Consider the following 21,497-nt stretch of genomic DNA (forward strand, 5'->3'; position numbering starts at 1 on the left):
TTGAGACGGCAGAGGAGGAAGAGTTTAAGAATTTAGGGGAAGAGTTTGGTAAGGGGGAAATAAGTTGTGCCACAGTCCAGTTCAGCTTCCAAGGAGACCAAGGGCACTGGGTACTGTGGGAGTAAGTATAGCTTTTCTCACACACAGAGTCAAAACTAAATTAACACAGGATTTTGCAGTGTTGCACATTCATTATATCACTTCACAAGTGAACTGCTACGACCCTCAGTGTTTTTCTCTCTAAGTTAAATCACCACTAAGCATTTTACTGGGGCACACGCTCGCACACACACACACACACACACGCACACACACGCACATGCACAAACACACAGTATTTCACTGCAAGTTGTGCAACATACAGTGACTAACTCTTTCTCCTGCCTGTCCCAGGCTCACAGCAGCTGCTCTCCAGGTTGTCACTGCACCATGATGCCCCGCCCCTCCACCTGCCTGCTTGGACTCCTCTGCCTTCTCATTGGCTGTGTGGTGGCAGGTAAGGTTCTCAAACGTTTTTTTTTTTTTTTTTTTTTTTTCTCTAGCCTGGGATCCCTTCACTTTTCGGGGTTTGATCCGGTCGGGAGCGTAAACCACTCTACGTCATGTTGTAGTCCTAGACGGACTACACTTTGGCCGGAACGATCAAACCGTATAATTCCCCTGGCCTGTGCTCAAGGACACACTTTTAGGGCCTACCTAATAAACCCCTTGATGCGGCGTAGTTTTGCTTTTGGGAAATTTGTTTGGTATATGCATCTTTGCCCCTGCTTCATCTGTCTCTCAACTAAGGGGTCCTTGGACTGAAAATGTAGAAGACCCCTGGTCTATACGGTAACTCTAGTTGTGATTAGGGCAAGGGGGGTAAAGGTCAGAGGGCACAGCAGCTGGGAAAAAAAGTCAAAGCCAGAGTATAGATTAGTTACAGTGGCTCCCAAACTTTTTAGTTTGCCCGGGACCCAAACTAGTGAAAATAGCAGATCTACAAGCTCTCAACCCGCCACTTCACGCTGCGTTGAGAGCTTGTAGATCGGCTATTTTCACTACTTCTTCAGATTTGTATTCTAATTTATGGGATTTCTTGATTTCTTCATGAAATTACTGACATTTTTAATTTGTTTTTTAATTCTTGAAAATCTTTGATTGTTTTGGGAATGTTTTTTTTTTTCTTCAAAAATTAAATAATAATTAAAAACAAAATGGAAGAAACCAAAAATTAAGGGACCCATAAAAATGGGACACAGTGCTTGGGAACCAGTCGATTAGTGGTTCCTTCAGTGTATTAAATGTGTTAAATGTCTGGGTTGATTGGACCTGTGTTGGAACAGGTGGAACTTTGTTGTGGAAATATGATATAGTGTTGGTAAAAAGAAGCTTTTCTGTGAAAACTAATCTGGGAGGGGCTGTCGGTTGATGGAACGCCTCAGTCATTTCTATTAAAGGGGCCACACCATGCTTTTAAAAATATATATTTTATATAAATATTGGTCCATAATATGGTTTTATACAGGTTTTAGCCTAAACAACCACTCAGATATTGAAATGTCATGTTCTGTCTGTCTCCAATTCCAAGCCATTTCAGATGCAATACCAAAATGCCCTTTGTTGGCAACGAAACCCCATAGTTTCAATAGAATATAGCCTCCCAAAAAGTACCGCTCCTTCTTGATATGAATGGCAAGGCCTAGAGTTAATGAATTGGTTTTTTTTGGGGGGGGGGGGGGGGGGGGGGCTGGAAGAAACACTGAGAAGACCAAAAAAAAAAGTGGTATAGTCCCTTTAAAGGTTTCTATTTGTATGTTTTTGTCATCCACATCCACACTGTGGCCAGTGTATATTTAACAGCATTAACACACGCTTTCTTTAAGTGTGTGTGGGTGATTGTTGGACGAACATACTCTGCATGACGCGGTATTCACATTAGGGTTTGTTTATGTATGCATAATCGCATCTGTGTGTGTTGGGGGAGAGAGCCGGAACATTTCTGTGGGGTAGGCCTATTAGTCAGGGGATATCTTCAGAAATACTGTCAAATCCTGGAAGCCCAGTCAACTTAACTGTGTGTGTGTGTGTGTGTGTGTGTGTGTGTGTGTGTGTGTGTGTGTGTGTGTGTGTGTGTGTGTGTGTGTGTGTGTGTGTGTGTCCCCGTGCTTGTTGCTGGATGGGTGAGCCAGCACATATGTTTCCAATTTCATCGTAACTGTGACCATACTTAATCGAATAGAACGTCAGCGTAGCCCCTAAAAACAATCCTTCACTTTATCCATATATGTCCTCAGCTCTTCATTCCCTGGACCAGACAGTTTTTAAGCTTTTTGTTTACCTACTAATTCCATGGAAACTCACAAAAAAAACATTGGCTGCTCCTCCACAGCTAGCTCTGTGCAACATCAACTGGCTCTGCGTGAGAAATACAGTGACTCATGATGCAAAAATGGCCAAATGCAGGACTCGGGAGTGTAGTAATTCACGAGCACACAAACGAGCACACACACACACACACATCTCTTGTGCAAGGTTGAACTAATCCAGCTTATTCTCGAGTGATGTAACCGGTTGATGTGAGCGTACTTTGGGTGGGCCCCACATCATTCTGTTTGGTAAAGGCCTGGCTTGTACGGAATGGGACTTCACTGTTGCTTGGACCTACTATAGCGCTTTGGCCCAGGCTGTGTTCTCCATTACTCACTCCGCTGAAGTCGCTCTCCTGTGGACTGATGTTGGAGCAGACAGACTGGGCCAAGAGTGCATGTACGTGTGTTAACGTACACGGACACACTTGGGCATCACTCACTCACTCACTCACTCTGTCTCCCTCTCCCTCCCTCTCTCTCTCTCTCTGTAAAAGTCAGTGTATTAGATCATGACTCCAGTGAGACCCTGTTTTGTTTTCCTATGATCTGTTTCCTTGGAGTAGAGAGAGGCGGGGTGGATGGAGGGGGTATAGGCCTACTTATGCTAGCATACCCACTCAGCCTCTGGACAGCTGCAAGCTTGATAGTTGCACAGAAAAAACAAGCTCAAAACATGTTGTGAGCTTATACTGTGGATCTGCCTTTTTCGGCGCGATACCCACGCCATATACTGTATATGGTATGGTGGATAAATTAAACGGTTAAGTAGCCTGGTCTTTGGACAAATTGGACTGCTATGGTGCAGAGCCACGCCAGGACACGCTTTTGCTACAGTATATGAGCTGAAGGTCGTGGTACAAACCACTGAACATTTATCGCTCGATTCATGCCTTTAGCAGATTGCAGCCAGTGCATTTATCATTGTCAAGAAAAAAGTTGGTGAGCTTTGCCAAGGGGCCTTGCTGCACCAGAGTGGATTTAACTACACCTCAAGCTGCCTCTGGCTGCAAACATGCAGCAACATGCTCAGAGTTCACGTAAATCTGATAGCGAGTGTGGGTATAACGTGTGGAATTGTGGGCAATTTAAGAGGATAGTGGTACTGTCTATATTCTATAATGTGAATCCCTGGATATTAAATGTTATTTGGTGTAAAAGTGTAGCCTACCATATCACACAAGATTAGATCACACAAATAACTTTAATTCATAATCACAAATTACGTTGAACTTTAGTCTAGAGTACCAAGATCACAGAATGACACCAGTGAAGTGGGACCGCTCACAGTGAAGGTCATCATATTGGGCATGTGAATTCCTCTCAGTAAATTTCCCATAGTACTTAACTGGCCATTTGACTTTCACATTATGGAAACATAAACACATAAACTATTTATTTGAGTCTACTGTATACTGTAGGGTAGGCCTATCATACTTTTGCAGTCCACAAGTACTTTCACTTTTAGATACCATCTCTCAGAGAGTGTAGAAGACTGTGTAGAGTATACAACCATTATAGGCGGTGAGCTTCAGTATCCAATAAGTAAACTGAAACTGAAAGGGTTTGTGCTGAGAAGAACAACACTCTCGTCGAGCCTGGTTTGATGTAATGTTGACTATAAGACATAGCTTAATTGTGTTAATGAAATAGCTTGAGCCTTAATGGGAGTCCACGTTAATTGCTTTTTCAATTTCAATCAAGATTTAATTAGCAATGTTGATGGACTTCCCCCCAGGCAGACAACCAACCTGAGCACTGTGAGTTTACTGAGTTTACTCTGCTCAGTGCTCACTATATACCATAGCATGGAGGGATGATTGCTCTGACTAGCTTGTCTCCCGCAAGTTAGGATATCCTTCTGACCGATACTGTAAGTTCATTGTTCAGTCAGTCAGTCAGTCAGAGACATCTGTCTTTTGGGCTGGGCCTGCCGGTCCAGCCAAAAATGGCCTTGTAAGGGCTGACATGTGGTGTGTTTCTTCACTGCAACAGAATATCGTCACTTTCGGGCAGAAACCTTGTATATCCATATTTCAACTTATTTTCTCTTCTTTTTGTCATAAATTAACGTCTCACAAAATTATGAAAACTGCAGATCTACAAGCTCTCAACAGCTCGCATCATGAGGCGTTGTGAGCTTGTAGACCAGCTATTTTTCATTATTTTACGTTCCTTTTTTTATAATACAGTAATAAAAAGGAACGGTTTTTGACACAAGGTTTCCACCCGACAGTAACGATAGGGAGAAGTGTCTTATCTCCCATCCATTCTTTGGTTTTCCTTGGCTTGCTTCCTGGATGTACTTGGCACACCTCAGGGCTGTGTAATGGAGCCTGTAAAATGTTACCACAGGATATTGTTGTAAAAACACGCCAGTCCACTGCAAAGACAGGACGACGCATTGGGGGATAGTCAGAGGCCAGAGGAATAACAACAGTCCCACATCTCTCAATACTTTCTAACGGGGAGGAAATAGACAGTTATTAAGATATAAGATTCAGAAGATAATTGTCTATTCATGCAGTTTGTCCTAAGGTTTTCTGGCTTGTTGCATGACAGGCAGGAATGCAGTTCAGAATGGATGTAAGAACAGAGGTAATATACAAGTCTATGAGGAGAATGGATCTATTTTAGTTTAACATTATGAATAAAGCGTATTCTTACAATACATTTTAGACACATAACATTGAATGGCATTGCAGTCTAAGCTCATACATTTTAATGATGAAGTCACCAGCCAGAAGAAGTGCTGCGTTTGAGCTGTTTTGTTTGTAGTCTCTGGATTGTTGGGGTTTCCGGAACGAATGTTTTTGTAAGCCTGTGTATGAAGCTCTAAACTCCGCTACAGTGTCTGTGAGAAAGGCACATTTGAATGAAGACAAAGAGATGTACAAAATGACTTCTTTGAGCAAAAAAAGTGTTGTCCGACAAATGGGGTATTTTCAACTGGAAAAAAAAAAAAAAAAAAAAAAACATAAAGCTGCGCTAACCTGGATCTCCTGCGCAAGTGATTAAAGGTCAAAGGTTGTGGCCAACCTAGAGAAGACAGCAAGCACTCAATAACTGTCCGTTTCACATTGTTACTGTATATTTACCTCTCCCTGACCTAGCAAAACGCTGCAGCGCGGCTCCTTACAGGAACCCGCAAGCGTGACCACATCACACCAGTGCTGTCTTCTCTTCACTGGCTCCCCATTCAGTTCAGAATTGATTTCAAGATCCTTTTGTTTGTTTTTAAATCATTGAATGGGTTGGCACCCCAATACCTTGCAGACCTCTTGGAGGTCTACAACCCTCCAAGGTCTCTGCGCTCCACGGGCCAGTTGAAACTGGAGCCCCCAAAGGGCAAAACAAAAAAGACCAGAGGCGACCGAGCTTTTTCAGTCGCAGGTCCCACCTTATGGAACGCACTCCCCTCCCAAGTCAGACTGGCCCCCACCATCGAGATCTTTAAATCTCGTCTGAAGACACACCTGTACGCCCTGGCTTTTAATTCCAGTTGAGAGTATGGTCTTGTTTTGCTTATTATTTTCACTGTCTGACGCAGCTGCGTCTTTTATTGTCAGTGTTATTTTCTACTGCTCTTTTTACTGTATTGTATGTTTTGTTGCTTTTTTTGTATCTTAGCCTTTGTGTATTTAGCCGTGATTCTCTGTACAGCACTTTGTAAACTCTGTTTTTAAAAATGTGCTATATAAATAAAGTGGATTGGATTGGATTGGAGCAATATGGACTAGGGCTTTCACCAAATATTCGAATATTCGAATATTCGAATATCAAAGTTACTATTTCGACGTTGTTCAAGTCAAATATTCGCTTATTTTAATTTTTTTATTTTCTCTTTAAAAATATATATTTTATAAAGCTTGGCTAGATAGGAAGTCATAAGAATGAGTTGTCAATGGCCCTGGTGGATGAATTTGTTAATGCTTTATACCAGGGGTTCTCAAACCTTTTTAGGCTGTGGACGCCAAAATAAACATATTTGAACTGGGGACTCCCACCCTGACAAGCACTTGGAATTGTAGGTATTACATTTAATGTGACTCTGTTCCACAGATAAATAGCAGATCTACATGCTCACAACGCCTCGCAACGCGAGGCGTTGTGAGCATGTAGATCGGCTATTTTCACAATGTTCGCCTCTTGCTTACTTAATATTTGACAGTTTGGCCAGTCCTGTCGAATATTAGCCTATTCGAATACTTTGAGGTCGAATAATTCGAATACTAAAAATCACTATTCGTGAATGCCCTAATATGGACGTGTTTCAAACTAATCGGTTTTCCTCAGCGTTGTGTCAAGACAACAGGAAGTATGGTTTAAGAGGGATTTAACACTCCAAGGAATGCAGAGAACCAAAGAAATCAAATTTGTGGAGATGATGACTCACTTCTTTGCCTCTCCATTCCACAATCACAGCTCACACACACACACGCACACACACCATGAATTATTTCCTTTAACTGCCTATTTCCAAATACAAGTACGTACATCTGAGCCTCTGCTTTCAGCATTCCTTCATCGAATTGGATATGGCAATGAAAACTCACACTCGTTTCATAAACAGCAACGCAAGGCACAGTATTGGAGCGAGGTCCAACCGCAGTCATTAAGACTGTGAGGGCGTTAGGAAATGGGAGAATGAAGGTTTCCATCCAAATCTGTTGGCTTCAAAGAGAAACACATAATTGGAAACATCTTTTACAGCAAGAGGGAATAAGGGGAACAATAGTTGCCTAACTTTCCCCTTACTTTGTTGTACTTTGAAGCCTAAATTTCTAACCAAGACCACTGGTTCAACTCAAATCCTCAAATGTGACCATATATGCCGCCGCTTATCTTCCAAATAATAATAAATGTATACATTTATGATAGATGATACATCTAGTATATAATTGTTCACATGTATACGAGTCATAGCTTTTAGGAAAGATGCCAATGTTGTTAGATTACACAATTTAACATCTTATTTTTAAAATAATAGTTTGTGCTGGTGTATTTTGGATTGCAATAATTAATGTATTTCATCTACATCAGGGGTCTTCAACGTTTTCAGGCCAAGGACCCCTTAGTTGAGAGAGAGATGAAGCAGGGAGCCCCACAACCCATAGATACCATATAGTTTCATCGTTTGACGGCACAATCATCAGTGTATTCTGTATTCATGTCAATTTGTGTTTTCAGATATTTAACCACTTGAACCGTCAATACTTAATAAACTTGACCTTTCTCTCTGTACTTAGTCTGCTCTTTTTCTCTCTACACACCAAAGCTCTTTGCCGAAAATGGCCGAAAGCAAGCTCACAACGCCTCGCATCGCGAGGCGTTGTGAGCTTGTAGATCTGCCATTTTTGGCTAATGTTCTCTGAATATGGACGCTGGTTGAAGTGGTCAATATAAAAAAGGAGATAAAAGATCACACAAAGATTTGGAGGACCCCTGTAGTAACTCTGAGGTCCCCCTAGGGGTCCCGGACCCCCTGTTGAAGACCCCTGATCTACATAATTTCACTGAATGTGGATCAGAACAGTTGTCCATGTTAAACTGGGTCAGATCCCAGTGATGGCTGCTGGAGGCTATCTGATCTCAGCTCAGTTTACAGAGAGAGAGAGCTGTGTCAGCAGAAAGGCTCAGTGCCAGGTCTGTGGTGGTGAGCTGAGTGGTTGGGACTCCAAGCTGCCTGCTGAGTGTAATAGCAAACATGTGGAGGTTAACAGAGAAGAGAGAGCGAGAAAGACAGACAGACTGACTGACAGCAAGAAGGAAATAATGAAATAGAGAGCGTGTGGAGTGGACTGGTGGAGGTGGGGTAACATCATGGTTTTCCAGTCATAAACAGTTCATCACAAAGATGAATTTTTCATTGTGCTTCGCTTTTATTGTATCACAAAAAATCTTGAAAGAATCTGTGGTCTGGCCTTGTTTCATTACTAACTTTGTTACTCGGTAACAAAGGATCTCCAATGCTGTTGCTACTCCAAGTCTGGTTCAAGGCCTTATTGATTCCTTCCTCCATTGTTTATGGCCACTGGCCAGGCCTCTTTGGACTTCTTTGCCTTTTTTTTTACTATTTTGAAAAACATTTTTAAATACTTCAAATTCTGATCTACATCTGCACGTTGTGAGCTTGCAGATCAGCTATTTGAAATATTTAAAAAAAATTGTATATATAGTAAAAAAAGGCAAAGAAGTTAAGGCATAAGGCATAAGACCTGGATCATAATAGAGCCCTTTGTGTCCTCCTCTTTTCAATTTATAAAAATCAACTATGGTAAGCAAAGAACATTGTCAGTAGAGTGTTCAGAACCAGACCATCAGGCTTGGGTCATGACGAGCCATGCACTGTGTTGTCCATGGCCCGATCTCATATATGCACGCCTGTCAGACGATCCCTTTGTCCACTCGCAGACCACATAGTCCTAATGAACCAGCAGATCTGCCAGCCATTTGAGCCAATCAATATTAGCAAAGGACGGAAGAGGAAAAAAGGGCCTCAGTGACTGAATTGGAGTGTGTGCTTGTCAATTAATCCTAAAATCAGCATACACCTGAGTAAATAGACTGTAGAAGCTTAAGTAGGGGAATAAACTAAAGCCAAGTTTAAACTGCACATCACATTCTTTCATTTTTTGGCAATAGATTGAAGAAGCATTTTGGTGAGTCTCTAGTTTTAAAGCAGTTTGTTTCTTGTTCACACCTCAGGGGCGTCATGCACAATAGGGGGGGGAACTGAGTTACCAGGGCCCAAGGTGGAGGGGCCTTCATTATTTTATACTTTAGCTGAAAAATAGCAGATGTACAAGCTCACAGCGCGGCACAGAGTGCCACACTGCGAGCTTGTAGATCTGCTATTTTTGAAAAGTCGTGAAAATGTGTGCGAATCTTTGAATATACGTATGTATTTCTTTAAGCGAACATTTGTAACTCAAATTTTGCTTCTGGGGGTCCCTGGAAATAAATATTTTGAGATGGGGGTCCGTGGCGAAATACATATCATTTTGGTGGTCCTTCACATGAAAAAGTTTGAGGACCACTGACATTGAAATATTCAAAGACTTGGACACATTTTCACAATTTTCAGAAAATAGCAGATATACAAGCTCACTGTGAGCTTGTATATCTGCTATTTTTCAATAGGCCTAGTTAAAACACAAATAAATCCCCCTATGAAGAACATTCATGGGGGGCCCGCAGTGAATCCAGGGCCCAGAATTTGGTGTGACACCCGTGCCTCTATATAATACCTGTCCTGTATGCTGTGTTTTACTTAACCAGGGCCGGACTCTAACCTCAAGCCCAGAGCCGTGCGCTCCAGTGCCTGCCAGGATCACACTTCTCTTCACAGTCGCCTGGATGTAGTGGAGAAGGTAGGAAATAATACACGACCTATGTGCTTCCCCAGGCTTACAGTAGGTCCTTGGTGGTTTGAATTCTCAGGATTCCGGGGTGTTTGGCCCATTGCTGATAACATTATCAAATGTCAACCTCTATTCCAGCTGAGGTATACCAAAAATCCTCAGCATTTCCTTAAAAGGATTCGATTCTGACAAAGACATGGCTTCACTCGGTTTAAGCAACACATAAATCATGTGTGGTGGTTACCTTTAAAAAAAAAGTCATATCTCACAATGCATTTTGAATGCTCAGGTTTTCAGTTTCAGTCCCGAAAAACTCAAACCTCTCTGCGTGAGGGCATGACTGACTACAGCATGAATAACTGTATTATTTATACATAAGAGTGGCTCTATTATTCATATGAATGAATGACTGTATTATTCATGTGGCAAAGTATTAATCCATTATGAAGTTTAAGACCCATTGTGCTCACGCACAAATAAATCTTCTTTCATTTCAACCTGGTGCTGGATCCACTGGATATTAAAGAGACTCCAATGGAATTCAATATGATCCACTCAGGCAAAAAAAAAAAAGGTCTTTTTTATGTATACATCTTTAAAAAAACATGATGTCCATTTTGTGTGCAGCTAAACGCTTTGGCTTCTGTCTTCCTCAATAGCTCCCTGTTCAACAGTTTGAGCCCAAGGTCTCTTTATGTCTTAGGCCCCTTACCTGAAGCTCATATCTCAATTATCAATCAAAGGCCAAAATACATAGATATCAGAGCCGATATTTACAGAGCAATTATTACTTATAGAACAAAACTAAGTTTGTGGGAGAAATAGCCAATTGAAGGCCAAGTTGACATACAACCCACTAAAACAGGTCCTACTAAACAGGATAGGCTAATTAGATGAAGCAATCTCTCTCACATGCTTTTGAAATACAACACGTTTGATTATTTGTTGCAAAGACACCATGTGAAGCCAAATCTTTATACACTACTAGACCAGTGTTTCTCAAGCATTTTTGGGGCCAGGGTCCCTTATCGAATCGAGAGGCAGGGGCTGAAAGTTCTAAAAGGGCCTTTTGGTGAAAATATCAAAAATAGCAGACCTCCAGGCTCACATGCTTGATACCACACTGAACAAAGCATTATCAAGTCAATACTGGAGATGTGGCCTAACGGCATGGATTTCTACACAGAAACCTTTCAACGTAAGAGTGTTTCGCCAAGGCAAGTCTCTTGAATGCTGCCTTCAGGTATGGCATGGAAAGAGGGTGTTTGCATTTATTTCCCCACAGTAAAAACATGGTCTGGAGAGTGCACTTTTTACAGACGGATAAAAGGGCAGGTGTGCCTGGTGTGTGCCAGGTGTGCCTGGTTAGGGTTATTGCTCTTCCCCAGCTACATAATCCATCAGGACATCCTATAGTCTGTGGGATCAGTGACATACAGTATAGCCATTATGACTATTTGTTGATCACCACATTAAAGTACTGGTATATGTAACGTGAATGTTTCATTGGTAAGGGTTATCATAAAAAGGTCTCGGACGCCGACGGTGTCTTGGATGACTGTTTAGAGCTGGTGTCAGCAACCTTTTTGAAAGGAAGTGCCATGTTTTTATTTTTTAGATAGTCGGTGTGCCATGACAACATACATTTTAATGACACCCATCAAGATTCAGACATATTTTGATTGTTATGACATTGTTATAACGCTCATTAGACTCAGAGCAATAACCCATCCATCTCCCCGACTCCCTCCCCAGACAAAGTTTAGAATTTTAATGAATATAGAATTATTTGCAGGATATAATTTGCTGCAAATCAGGTGACTAAATTGAACGTTTATAACAATATTTGATTTTAAAATATAAATTCTCTCTCTCACACTTCTGCCAGTATGCCAGTGATCACCGTGCCTAAGGTTGCCTACCCCTGGTTTAGGGAATGCAAGAAGAAGACCTACAGATGTCGAGATTTGAAAGATTTGATAAAGTAGCATAAATGTTTCAAAGACATGATTTACTTACACAAGATCTAAGAAGCTCAGGAAACAGATGTGTGTCATTAGGATCCCCCTACACATTTCCTGTCTGCTCCACCTAAGGGACATTGCACATGTAAAAGCTGAGTGAGTTGTGATGCAATTATTACAATAAGACATAATCATAATCTACAGCAGCTCTCCCACACAGGAAAGAAGTACCACGTGGACTCGGTAGGAAAAACCATTAAAGAATTAGAAAAATAATGAAATTAGTAAGCGTACAATTTACATAAGGAAGTCATCAATGCCAGACATTTTAAAATGTGTAAACATGGGTTCAGTGATCTGACTTGAATTGATCTGAGACGAGTATGGGGATTGAAAAGTTGTGAAATCTCTACCTAGAGACTATCTCTAACTAGTTGACCACTTGAAGCCTAGTATCCCTATTCTTGGGGGGGGGGGGGGGGGGGGGGGGGAACATACAGAAAAATCGCTGTGAAAGCTTGTATATCGGCTGTTTCCGGCAAAGACATTTAGTGCAGAGAGAAATAGCAGACCTAGTATAGAGCCCTGGGGGACCCCCGTATAGGGTTTTAAACAGCTGGTGGAGCTTTGGAATTGATACTTTGTTCATGTATGTATGTATACACACACACACACACACACACACACACACACACACAGTACATATATATAATATATATACAGTATAGGTTGGCCTGGCAGCATTGCGTGTTCGAGTCCCATTCCCGAAAATCTTTGCTGCTTGTCTCTCACTGTTTCCTGTCCATCCACACTGTGAACTATCAATTAAAGGCAGAAAAGACCCCCCAAAAACCGAATCTAAATGTATTTATATCTAACATATAATTTTCTGAATGTCTGTCTGTCTGTCTGTCTGAGTGTCTGTCTGTCTGAAACCGCGTTTCTCCTCAGTGGCTGGAGCAATTGATCTGAAATCGCATCACCATCAGCATATGAACACACCTGACATAACTGTGAAGCCCGTTTGTCACTTTCACAAATCGTATGCTGTATAATTGCATTTTTATGGTGTATCTATATCTATTTAGCCTACAGTACCTTTTGTGACCACACATGTTAAGGGAGGGGGGGGGGGGGGGGGTGATTCTGGCCCTGTTACAGATGTTGTCCAAAATCATGCAGATCGGTACACAGTATCTCTGTAGCCGTTAAATGGAACGGGTATTTCTTACATTGATGCTCCTACATATTAGCATGCAAGCACCAGTTAAAGTTACTTTCCATCCCTCATATACTGTGTGCACAGTGCACATCCCATAATCCACACACTGCACATCATTTCGGAGCTCATATCTTTGAACGGGTAAGGGCTAGTTATGTAAATTCAGAAAGTAATCTATAATCTGTCTTTCTTCCCTCTACACCAAATATCTATGTGGAAAACGTCTGATCTACTGTACAAGCTCACAAGGTGTTGCGATGCATGTTACGATGTGTTGTGAGCTTATAGATCTGCCATTTCCCCTGAATATTCATCCCAGAATAGGGATACGGCTCATGTGGATTGGTGGTGATTTGGTGTAGATGGAAAAGGCTCAGGTTTTACTAAGAAGAGATGAACTTTTTTAAGTGGTTTAATCCATTATGCACACGACAACTGCACAAACATGTCTTTTGCTTTTTTTCTGCAGAAAGTAGAAGAGACAGTGGGGAAGCTGGAGGCAGAGCTGTCCATTCTACAGGACGCCATTGAGGCACCAGAGTGGAGCCCCCTCCTGGACACCAGCGGGAAGCCAACGGTGGACATCTTCGATGACCCGGGAGAGAGGGTGCCGTCCTGAGCCAACTGAGGACGCAAGGGCCTGTGGACCAGCGAGCAAACATCCATGTGGGACCAAGCACGACACAAAAGCTCTTGCACTTCTTGGACAATGTTTAAATTATGAGCCAGTCAGTTTGACTGACATGTGCATTCCTGGAAGCCGACTTTGATGCCAAGCCTAGTAGTTTGCAAAGTGTTGTAAATGTGCTGCGTAGGGTATATTTCCCTGTGTATCAAAGCCTCAAAGCCTCTATCCCAGGAGGGCAGACAGGGCTTATGTATGTACAGCAGTAAGGCTGATAGATCACGACACTAATGCTTACTGTACTTGTCAGTGTTATATATATATATTCACTCTTGCTATTCCTGGGACAACCCTCATCCCTTCTCCTGTTATTTAGCCACAGGCCCATTCTAACCACAGTCAACGGTGTTCCAGCATTAGAGGACATGTTTACAAATGCTGTTTCCGAGGGACTCATTCACTCTCATACAGTGCCTACCCACAGGGGTGTCACAAGGGGGGGGGGGGGGGGGGGGGAGTGGGACTGAATTACTAGGGCCCACGGTGGATGGGCCTTAATTATTTTATACTCGAGCTATTGAAGAACAGCAGATCTACAAGCTTGTGAGATCTGCTATCTTTGAAAAGTTGTGAAAATGTGTGCAAATATTTGAATATATGTATTTTTTTAAGCAAACATTTGTAACTCAAAATTTGCTTCTGGGGGGTCCCTGGAACTAAATATTTTGAGATGGGGTGTCCGTGGCCAAATACATATCATTTGGGGGGTCCTTCACATGAAAAAGTTTGAGCAGCACTGACATAGAAACATAGGATTTTTTCCAAAAACCTTAGAAGGATTTGAAATATTGAAATTGAAATAAAGACAAAAATAGAAGATCTACAAGCTCGGTGCCGCGCTGTGAGCTTGTATATCTGCTATTTTTCAATAGTTAAAGTACCCAGGGCCCAGAATTTGGTGCGACACCCCTGCCTACCCAGCCTTTCAGCCAGGTGCAGGGCTCTTGCACACCATGTCTCTTTGTTGCCCTCTACTGTCTATGAATAGCTCCATGTGTATAACTGTATAACAAAATGTGCCTTTTCATTGCTTGCACTGACTTTGACACAAGGACACACAGAAGAAGAGTTACAGAGATTACTGGAAGGAGTTTTATTTCTTTATCAAAGCAGTTAAAGCAGCATGTTTGTTTGTTGTTGTTTTTTTTTACATAGAGCAGTTGAAGAAGGTACAGTATACAAGGCTTTTTAGACTGGAGAACTGCGAGTGAATATAGTAAAAATCCTGCAGTACAGAACATTATGCAAAAGGGATCATAAAAGGAGAAAAGAGTGGCATAAAATCCAACTTTCTTTTTTCTTCTTGATTAATTTTCTCAATAAGGGCACTGATTTACAAAATGTATCCACAATGCAAAGACATCGAAGTTCCCTTAGAGCGTTAGGTCTTTTGAAATCGTTAAGACGGGAGACATGCTGTTGCTGATCAAACACAAGCACAACGCCTTTAGAAACAACTCGTGGTAATACGCTATTGCTCACCACTATGGAATCCCACACACAAATACACAGGAAACATTATGTTGGGAGGAATCGCAAGCAAAATGTCCAAATAGGAGTTCATCACCGACATTGAGGAGCAAAACGGCGATACTTATAGATTAGTATCGCAACTTGGACAAAGCTACACTTAAATTATCCATCAAAAATCATTTCTTACCCATTTACAAATGATTAACATATAATTACAAAGCCGCTTTCGGGCTTACGTTTTATTCTGATGGAGTCTAGACAGATTTTAGGAGAAGCCTTAAGAAGTAACAGAGTTTAACGCGTGTTGACGATGCAGCATATAAAGTATCGGGGTGAGCGGAGGCAGAACCTGGACCCACGTCTTCTTTAGTTTGCTGCAGAGACTCGTACAGAGACGGTTAAAAATAGCAACAAACACAAATGCCGACTTACACACACACACAAGTTCCATTCATCCACCGAGGGTTCAAAAGCATTAAGACAACCTACGGGATGCCAGAAGGTACAGTACTGCATATCGTCTAATAAAAAGTATCATGCCGTCCATATAACACTGGGATTATCATGGTTTGTACAGTTTGTAAATGTTCTTCAGTGAACTCACTGACCAGATGGAGGTCATGGTATAGGCCAGGGCTACAGTGTGCTGAGGTAATGCTACAGTATGTAGGCAGAAGCGTATACATGCACAAGTCAGCCAGTCAGGGCTCAAGTTCTACGCTTCTGCGAAAAACAAGCTTATACTGTAAATGTACATGCAAAAAAAGCACAGGGTTTGAGAATATTAATGTAATTAACGCAGTTATATTTTCATGACATATTGGAATGGAGTTTCCACTGTATTTTTGTATGCAGCTCCTTAATCTTAATCACCAATCAATCGATCTTTGAGGTGCACCCCGTATCCCAAATATCTTACACTGTAGGTAATATTAATGTGCTTGTATAAATGTTCGTGTCACTTGCAGAAGGAGCACTGAATTGATGTACCAGGAAAAGAGACGTACATTCACACACTCAAAAGAGTTCCTTAGAAATGGTTATGCAAATGGTAGAAAAGCTTTGGCGTATTTTGCCTACAAGTTGTGCCTGCACACTTGGAAAAGAAGGTTCGGAATGAGACCGTATGAGCGTTTGGCTTCACACAACTCCTCCATTAGTTTACACGTTGTTATGTAAGCAGTCCCACATAAAACTGTGGTGAGTTAATCTTTTATTTTTATCGTCATATATGCTATTTACAGGTTTTTTTGTTTTATTAGGCCTTAGTGTTTTAAGGTGGACTTTGCTACATGTTCCCAGGTGTCCAGGCTGAGATTAATGGTACCACCTTAAATGTACTAAACCACTACCACTACTATAGAAACTTTATCTACACAAGTCAAGTTACCAAGAGAACAGCTACTTCAATATCACCCCACAGCAATTCCCAATGAGAGATCTTTACATTTAACAAGCACTGTCAAGAGACCAAATTTAACTAATAAATCATAGTCTGTATGCTTTATTTTACAGTGGCTACATTCTATTGTATTAATGTGTATTATTAACCAGTGGCAAAATAATGTAAGTACATAGCAACACTGTGCTGGTACTTAGGGAAACGTGTGCTTGCATTGCTACTCAGCACATTACACACAAGGGAGATTTAAATGAATTAGTTTAACTTGTGCGTTTTTGTGTACTTACTGACTGCAGATTTTCATAAAATACACAGGCTAATACACTGGGAATAAGGCTAACGTAAACCCAAGTGTTACCAAATCTTCTAGGCGATATATTTTATTGATTGGAACTTATTCCTGGGAGAAATGGCTCTGAATGAGTTGCAGCCACAGTTCAGTGCCAGAATGCTGCATCTTGGCAACCTTTATAGAGACAGTAAAAAGTTCAATCGTTCTCCTTAATTACATAAATTACAGTAGCTCGATACCATAAAATGCCAAGGAAAAACTTTCACCAATTAGAGTAGCTTTTTTTGTGTGTGTGAAAAATCCAACTAGCATGTTGATGCAAATGTATGGCTATGGCTACAATACAATAGATGAATTATCAACCAGCACCACTAGATTGTGTTTTACAGTATCAGGAACGACGATCGCAAGCATCAAAGGAGCCATGAAGCCTCTCTGTACCAGATGGCTTGTGTTATAAGCATCTACTGGAAAGGCTGTTCCCCTTCATCTGCAAGTAGCTTTTATCCTCCCACGAAATCGAATTACACTTGGCAGAGAAATAACTGCTAATCCTTGTGTTTGCCATAAGTACAGCATCAGTGAAATAGGACAAGCGCATTCAGACTGAGGGTAGAAATCAAATGCGGCGCCATAGGTGGTCAGAAACATAGGTGTACAGTATACTGTGTGGGTGATATAAGAGAGCGATTAATGCACGGCGGGTACAGCAAGAGAGAAACTACGAGTTCTACGTCTCCGATACTGAGTCTATTCCAAAGTCATGGTCTCTGCATAATGGTATGAATAGGACATATTCGTCTGTATAGAGAAGTGTAGAGTGGAGGGGAGATTTCTCGGGGGAAAAACAGAAAGTCGTCTTAACCATGGGCTCCTATTGCACCATCTAGAACAGTCTGTCTTACTGCTTGCGTAAATCAACCGCTCTCTCTCTCTCTCTCTCAGAAAAGTTACTTATACCGTACTATAATGCTATACCGTACGTTGCATAGAAATTAGAGCTTACTCTAGGGCGGGGCAGGCAAGGGGCCATTTCCAGATTACGCTGTGCTCCCACAGCTTCATTCATGCCTTACTGGTAAAGATGCTGCTACAGAGAAGGGGGAAACAAAACAAGAGGAAATGAAGGAGGCCATTTTGGATCCTTGCGCCATGTGTCGGTCGGTCGCTACCTCTTTTGTGTGTTCCTCGGCTTCCTGGTCTACACGGAGGGACAAGTTGTGAGAGAGTTCATGGCATGGCACAAAACACTTGCAGCAGCCAGAAAGAGAGAGAGAGAGAGACAGAGAAAGACACCGCCATGAGACCAGCAGCGCCACCGCGTTGTGGGTGGGGGTGGGGCGTGTGGCACCGTCAGCGCGGTGCTCGCTATGAGCTGCCGGGGGAGGAGCACACGGAGCCGCACATGCTCAGTTTGGAGGAGGACTCGGCCTCGGGTTCGGGATCCTCGTCGCCTTCGGCCTCTCCGTCATCGCCGCCCTCGGCCTCTCCGTCCCCCTCACCATCGTCTGGCTCCGCCTCCTCCCCGCCCTCGCATTCTCCGCCTTCTGACGTGCCCTCTTCCAGGCGCTTCTTCAACCTGACACACACATAATGACCAGGGGCGTCACAAGGGGGGGAAAAGTGGGACTGAGTTACTAGGGCCCAAGGTGGAGAGGCCTTAATTATTTTATACTTTAGCTGTTGAAAAATAGCAGATATACAAGCCCAAAGAGCTTTTAGTTATTACTAAACATACATTAACCACTTTGTCGCAATGTGACACAATGTGAGCTTGTAGATCTGCTATTATCAAAGGATTTTTATACATTTTGAAACTTGAAATGGGACATTCTGCATAATGAGTACTTTCTACATTTGGTACTTTAGGTACACTTTGATACCAATACTTTTGTACTTTTACACAAGTAAATTAAGAATTCAGGACTTTTACTTGTATTTCCATATTGCAGTATTGATACTTTTACTCAAGTAAGAAATGTGAGTACTTTTCCCACCACTGCATGGGTGGGTGTACACTGTACACACATAATGACAGGCACACACACGCACGCACACACGCACGCACGCGCACACACACACACACACACACACACACACACACACACACACACACACACACACACACACACACACACACACACACACACACACACAGGTTTCAAGTCATACTCACAGCCACATAAAAGGTGGAAGGAAAACAGAGGAGAATGCAATAAAAAAGAGAAATGTTAAGCATTTCAATGTGATGAGGTCTCTTACACCAGCCAGTGATCAGCATAATTCTACAGAGTGTGATCTGTTTGTTTAAATAGAACTCCACTGACATTAATTAGAGCAATACAACATGTCCTCTCTCGCCACACAAGAAAGATTCCAAATAAACGCTGCAGTGGCACCTCGTTCAATAATGAATGAGGAGATAATTTAGTCAGGAGCCAATATTCTCTTCCCCATGATGGCAAATTAGGCTCATCAACATTTAAGTAATCTATACAGATTATACAGTATCGTCACAAAATAAGTATCTAGGATTTACTGTACATAGCAGACATGGGATTTATATAGTTTTGTAGACTAAAACGATAAGACAAAAATGTTCGTCGACTATCTTTTTTCAACAAAATAAAACCTAAGCTACCGTATGATGACTAAAACTATGGCTAAATATATTGATAATTTTGTCAACAAATACAACTAGACTCTGATGTTAGGTAGGGACTAGTGGAGAAGAGATCCAGTAGAACTAAGACAAGTCATTCCAATCACCAATCATCAAGGACGATGATACACAGCAGACAGATATAGCAATCTCCATATATGGGTGTGAAAGGGACACAGACAGACGGTTACAATGGGTATTGCATAACTGGGTGGGACATTAATTTCCCACTTCCATCATTCCCGAGTAGGCCATTACCTTATTTTAGTGTTAATTTAAAATGAATTAATGGTGGATGGGCTGGCGGACCACGTCGTCACATTCATGTCACTATGACTCAGCCATAACCATATGAGGAGTTCCCAATGCAGCTACGCCCAAATATGGAGTGTGTTGGGAGGATATTGAGGTTTATTGGCTATGGGGCCAGCCAATTAGGAGAAAGTAATGCGAAATGATGACTAGATGACTGGGTGCCAGACCATCTGTAGATCTGTTCTGTACGAACTGATAAAAGGAAGCAACAATGAATTGAGACACAAATGTTATTGTCAGACACTCCCTAGGTAGACATTCCCTGAATCAGATATCAGATATACACTGAGATATCAGTGTAGCTTGAAGCTGGTATGGCGGCTCTGCTAAGAGGACTGCGGGTTGGGAGGGCACTTGGTGGGCTTGGCAGTGTGGTGGCTGCACCTGCAGTGAAAAGCCATCAATGTAACAACCTGAGGCGAGCCCTCTGCTCTTCAGCTCTGAGACTTCAGGTCGAATCCAAAGCCGACAACAAGACCTCCTCCGAGTCCTCACGTTCTGCTGCTCCCTCCTCATCCACAACCTTCCATGAGCACTACTACCAAGCTCACGCTGGTGAACAACACACAACAGCTTCCCAAGAGGCCTCAGCAGACCCAGCACCTGAGGAGGCTTCCAGGCCAAACACTAGTTATCAAGACCAGGGTGGAGAGCAGGAGGAGGAATGTGAGACAGTAGAACAACTGCAAGGACGTATCTTAACAGCTGCCCTTGATTTTGTCCCACAGCATGGATGGACCATGGAAGCCATGGCTGCTGGGGCTGAGACCCAAGGCCTATCCTCTGCATCCACCGGTATGTTCACTAATGGTGCTGGAGACCTGGTCTTGCACTTTATTGCCCACTGCAATTCACAGCTGACAGAGGTGTTAGCTGAACAACACGACCAGATCCAACTGGGCCGTGCCGAACCAAAGGAGACATCTGAATTTCTAAGGGAGGCTGTGGAGACCAGACTGAGGATGTATATCCCATACATTGAATCCTGGCCTCAGGCAATGAGCATCCTCCTCCTCCCTCACAACATCCCGGACAGCCTGAAGCACCTGTTCAACCTGGTAGATGATATGTGGTACTACGCTGGAGACCGGTCCACAGACATGAACTGGTACACAAAACGGGCAGCGCTGACAGGCATCTATAGCGCTACAGAGCTTGTGATGCTTCAGGATTCCTCCCCAGATTTCCAGGATACCTGGAACTTCCTTGACAATCGCATTCAGGATATAGTCAGCGTGGCTTCCACAGCAAAACAGATGCAGGCAACTGGCGAAGCAGTGATTCAGGGACTGATGGGGGCTGCAGTAACACTGAAGAACCTCACAGGACTAAATCAGAGACGATGATGTAAAACATCACACTTTGTCATTCTGATCCTATACTTATCCTGCTCATTGTGTATGATTTGAAGTGCAATATCCTTTTCTTCACTGCAGCTCAGTCATCGGTCTCTTAATGTGATTCAGACTGTTGTCTTAGATATGAATATGCTTTATTGTGCGTATCTTAAAATATGTCACATTTTGAAGATTCAAATTATGAGATAACATAATAACTTTATGTTACTTAGCACAGTCATATCTAACGTGCCTTGGCCTTATTTAATTTACATTATTATTTTTTGACCAAAACTGGACTAAAAACTTTGTAGTTTTCTTCAATAAAAACTAGACTAAAATGATAGGATAGCAATGACTAAAATCTGACAACAAATATTAATCATTTTCGTCCAAAAGACTAAGACTAAATCAGCTGCCAAAAACACTGACA

The 21,497-nt window shown here is 42.2% G+C and overlaps 3 protein-coding genes across 3 annotated transcripts in view; 2 read left to right on the top strand and 1 right to left on the bottom strand.

The window, feature by feature from the left end:
- On the top strand, positions 1-13,543 carry LOC308296516 (placenta-specific protein 9-like). The gene is made up of 4 exons (XM_080739806.1): positions 1-121; positions 394-496; positions 9,630-9,721; positions 13,368-13,543. Exons 2-4 carry the CDS (start codon positions 430-432, stop codon positions 13,515-13,517), a joined length of 309 nt encoding a protein of 102 aa, XP_080595932.1. The 5' UTR covers positions 1-121; positions 394-429; the 3' UTR covers positions 13,518-13,543.
- Positions 13,544-18,041: 4,498 nt separating this feature from the next.
- The window catches only part of stk32c (serine/threonine kinase 32C), a 192,582-nt gene continuing 189,126 nt past the window's right edge, over positions 18,042-21,497 (bottom strand). Inside the window, exon 12 of the mRNA XM_080739971.1 lies at positions 18,042-18,329. Coding sequence (XP_080596097.1) covers positions 18,119-18,329 — 211 coding nt within the window. The 3' untranslated portion in view covers positions 18,042-18,118. The remainder of the gene's footprint in view (positions 18,330-21,497) is intronic.
- On the top strand, positions 20,042-21,073 carry LOC308296644 (ubiquinone biosynthesis protein COQ9-B, mitochondrial-like; the record flags this gene model as incomplete). Its single annotated transcript, XM_080739972.1, has 1 exon — positions 20,042-21,073. One exon carries the CDS (start codon positions 20,042-20,044, stop codon positions 21,071-21,073), a length of 1,032 nt encoding a protein of 343 aa, XP_080596098.1.

The sequence above is a fragment of the Nannobrachium achirus genome, assembly GCF_963921795.1.
Source record: "Nannobrachium achirus genome assembly, chromosome: 13".
NCBI lineage: Eukaryota > Metazoa > Chordata > Actinopteri > Myctophiformes > Myctophidae > Nannobrachium > Nannobrachium achirus.

Coding starts and splice junctions, on each gene's coding strand:
- LOC308296516 (XM_080739806.1), top strand. CDS start 430: ATGATGCCCCGCCCCTCCACCTGCCTGCTTGGACTCCTCTGCCTTCTC. Junction 497..9,629: donor CATTGGCTGTGTGGTGGCAG/GTAAGGTTCTCA, acceptor TTACTTAACCAG/GGCCGGACTCTAACCTCAAG. Junction 9,722..13,367: donor GCCTGGATGTAGTGGAGAAG/GTAGGAAATAAT, acceptor TTTTTTCTGCAG/AAAGTAGAAGAGACAGTGGG.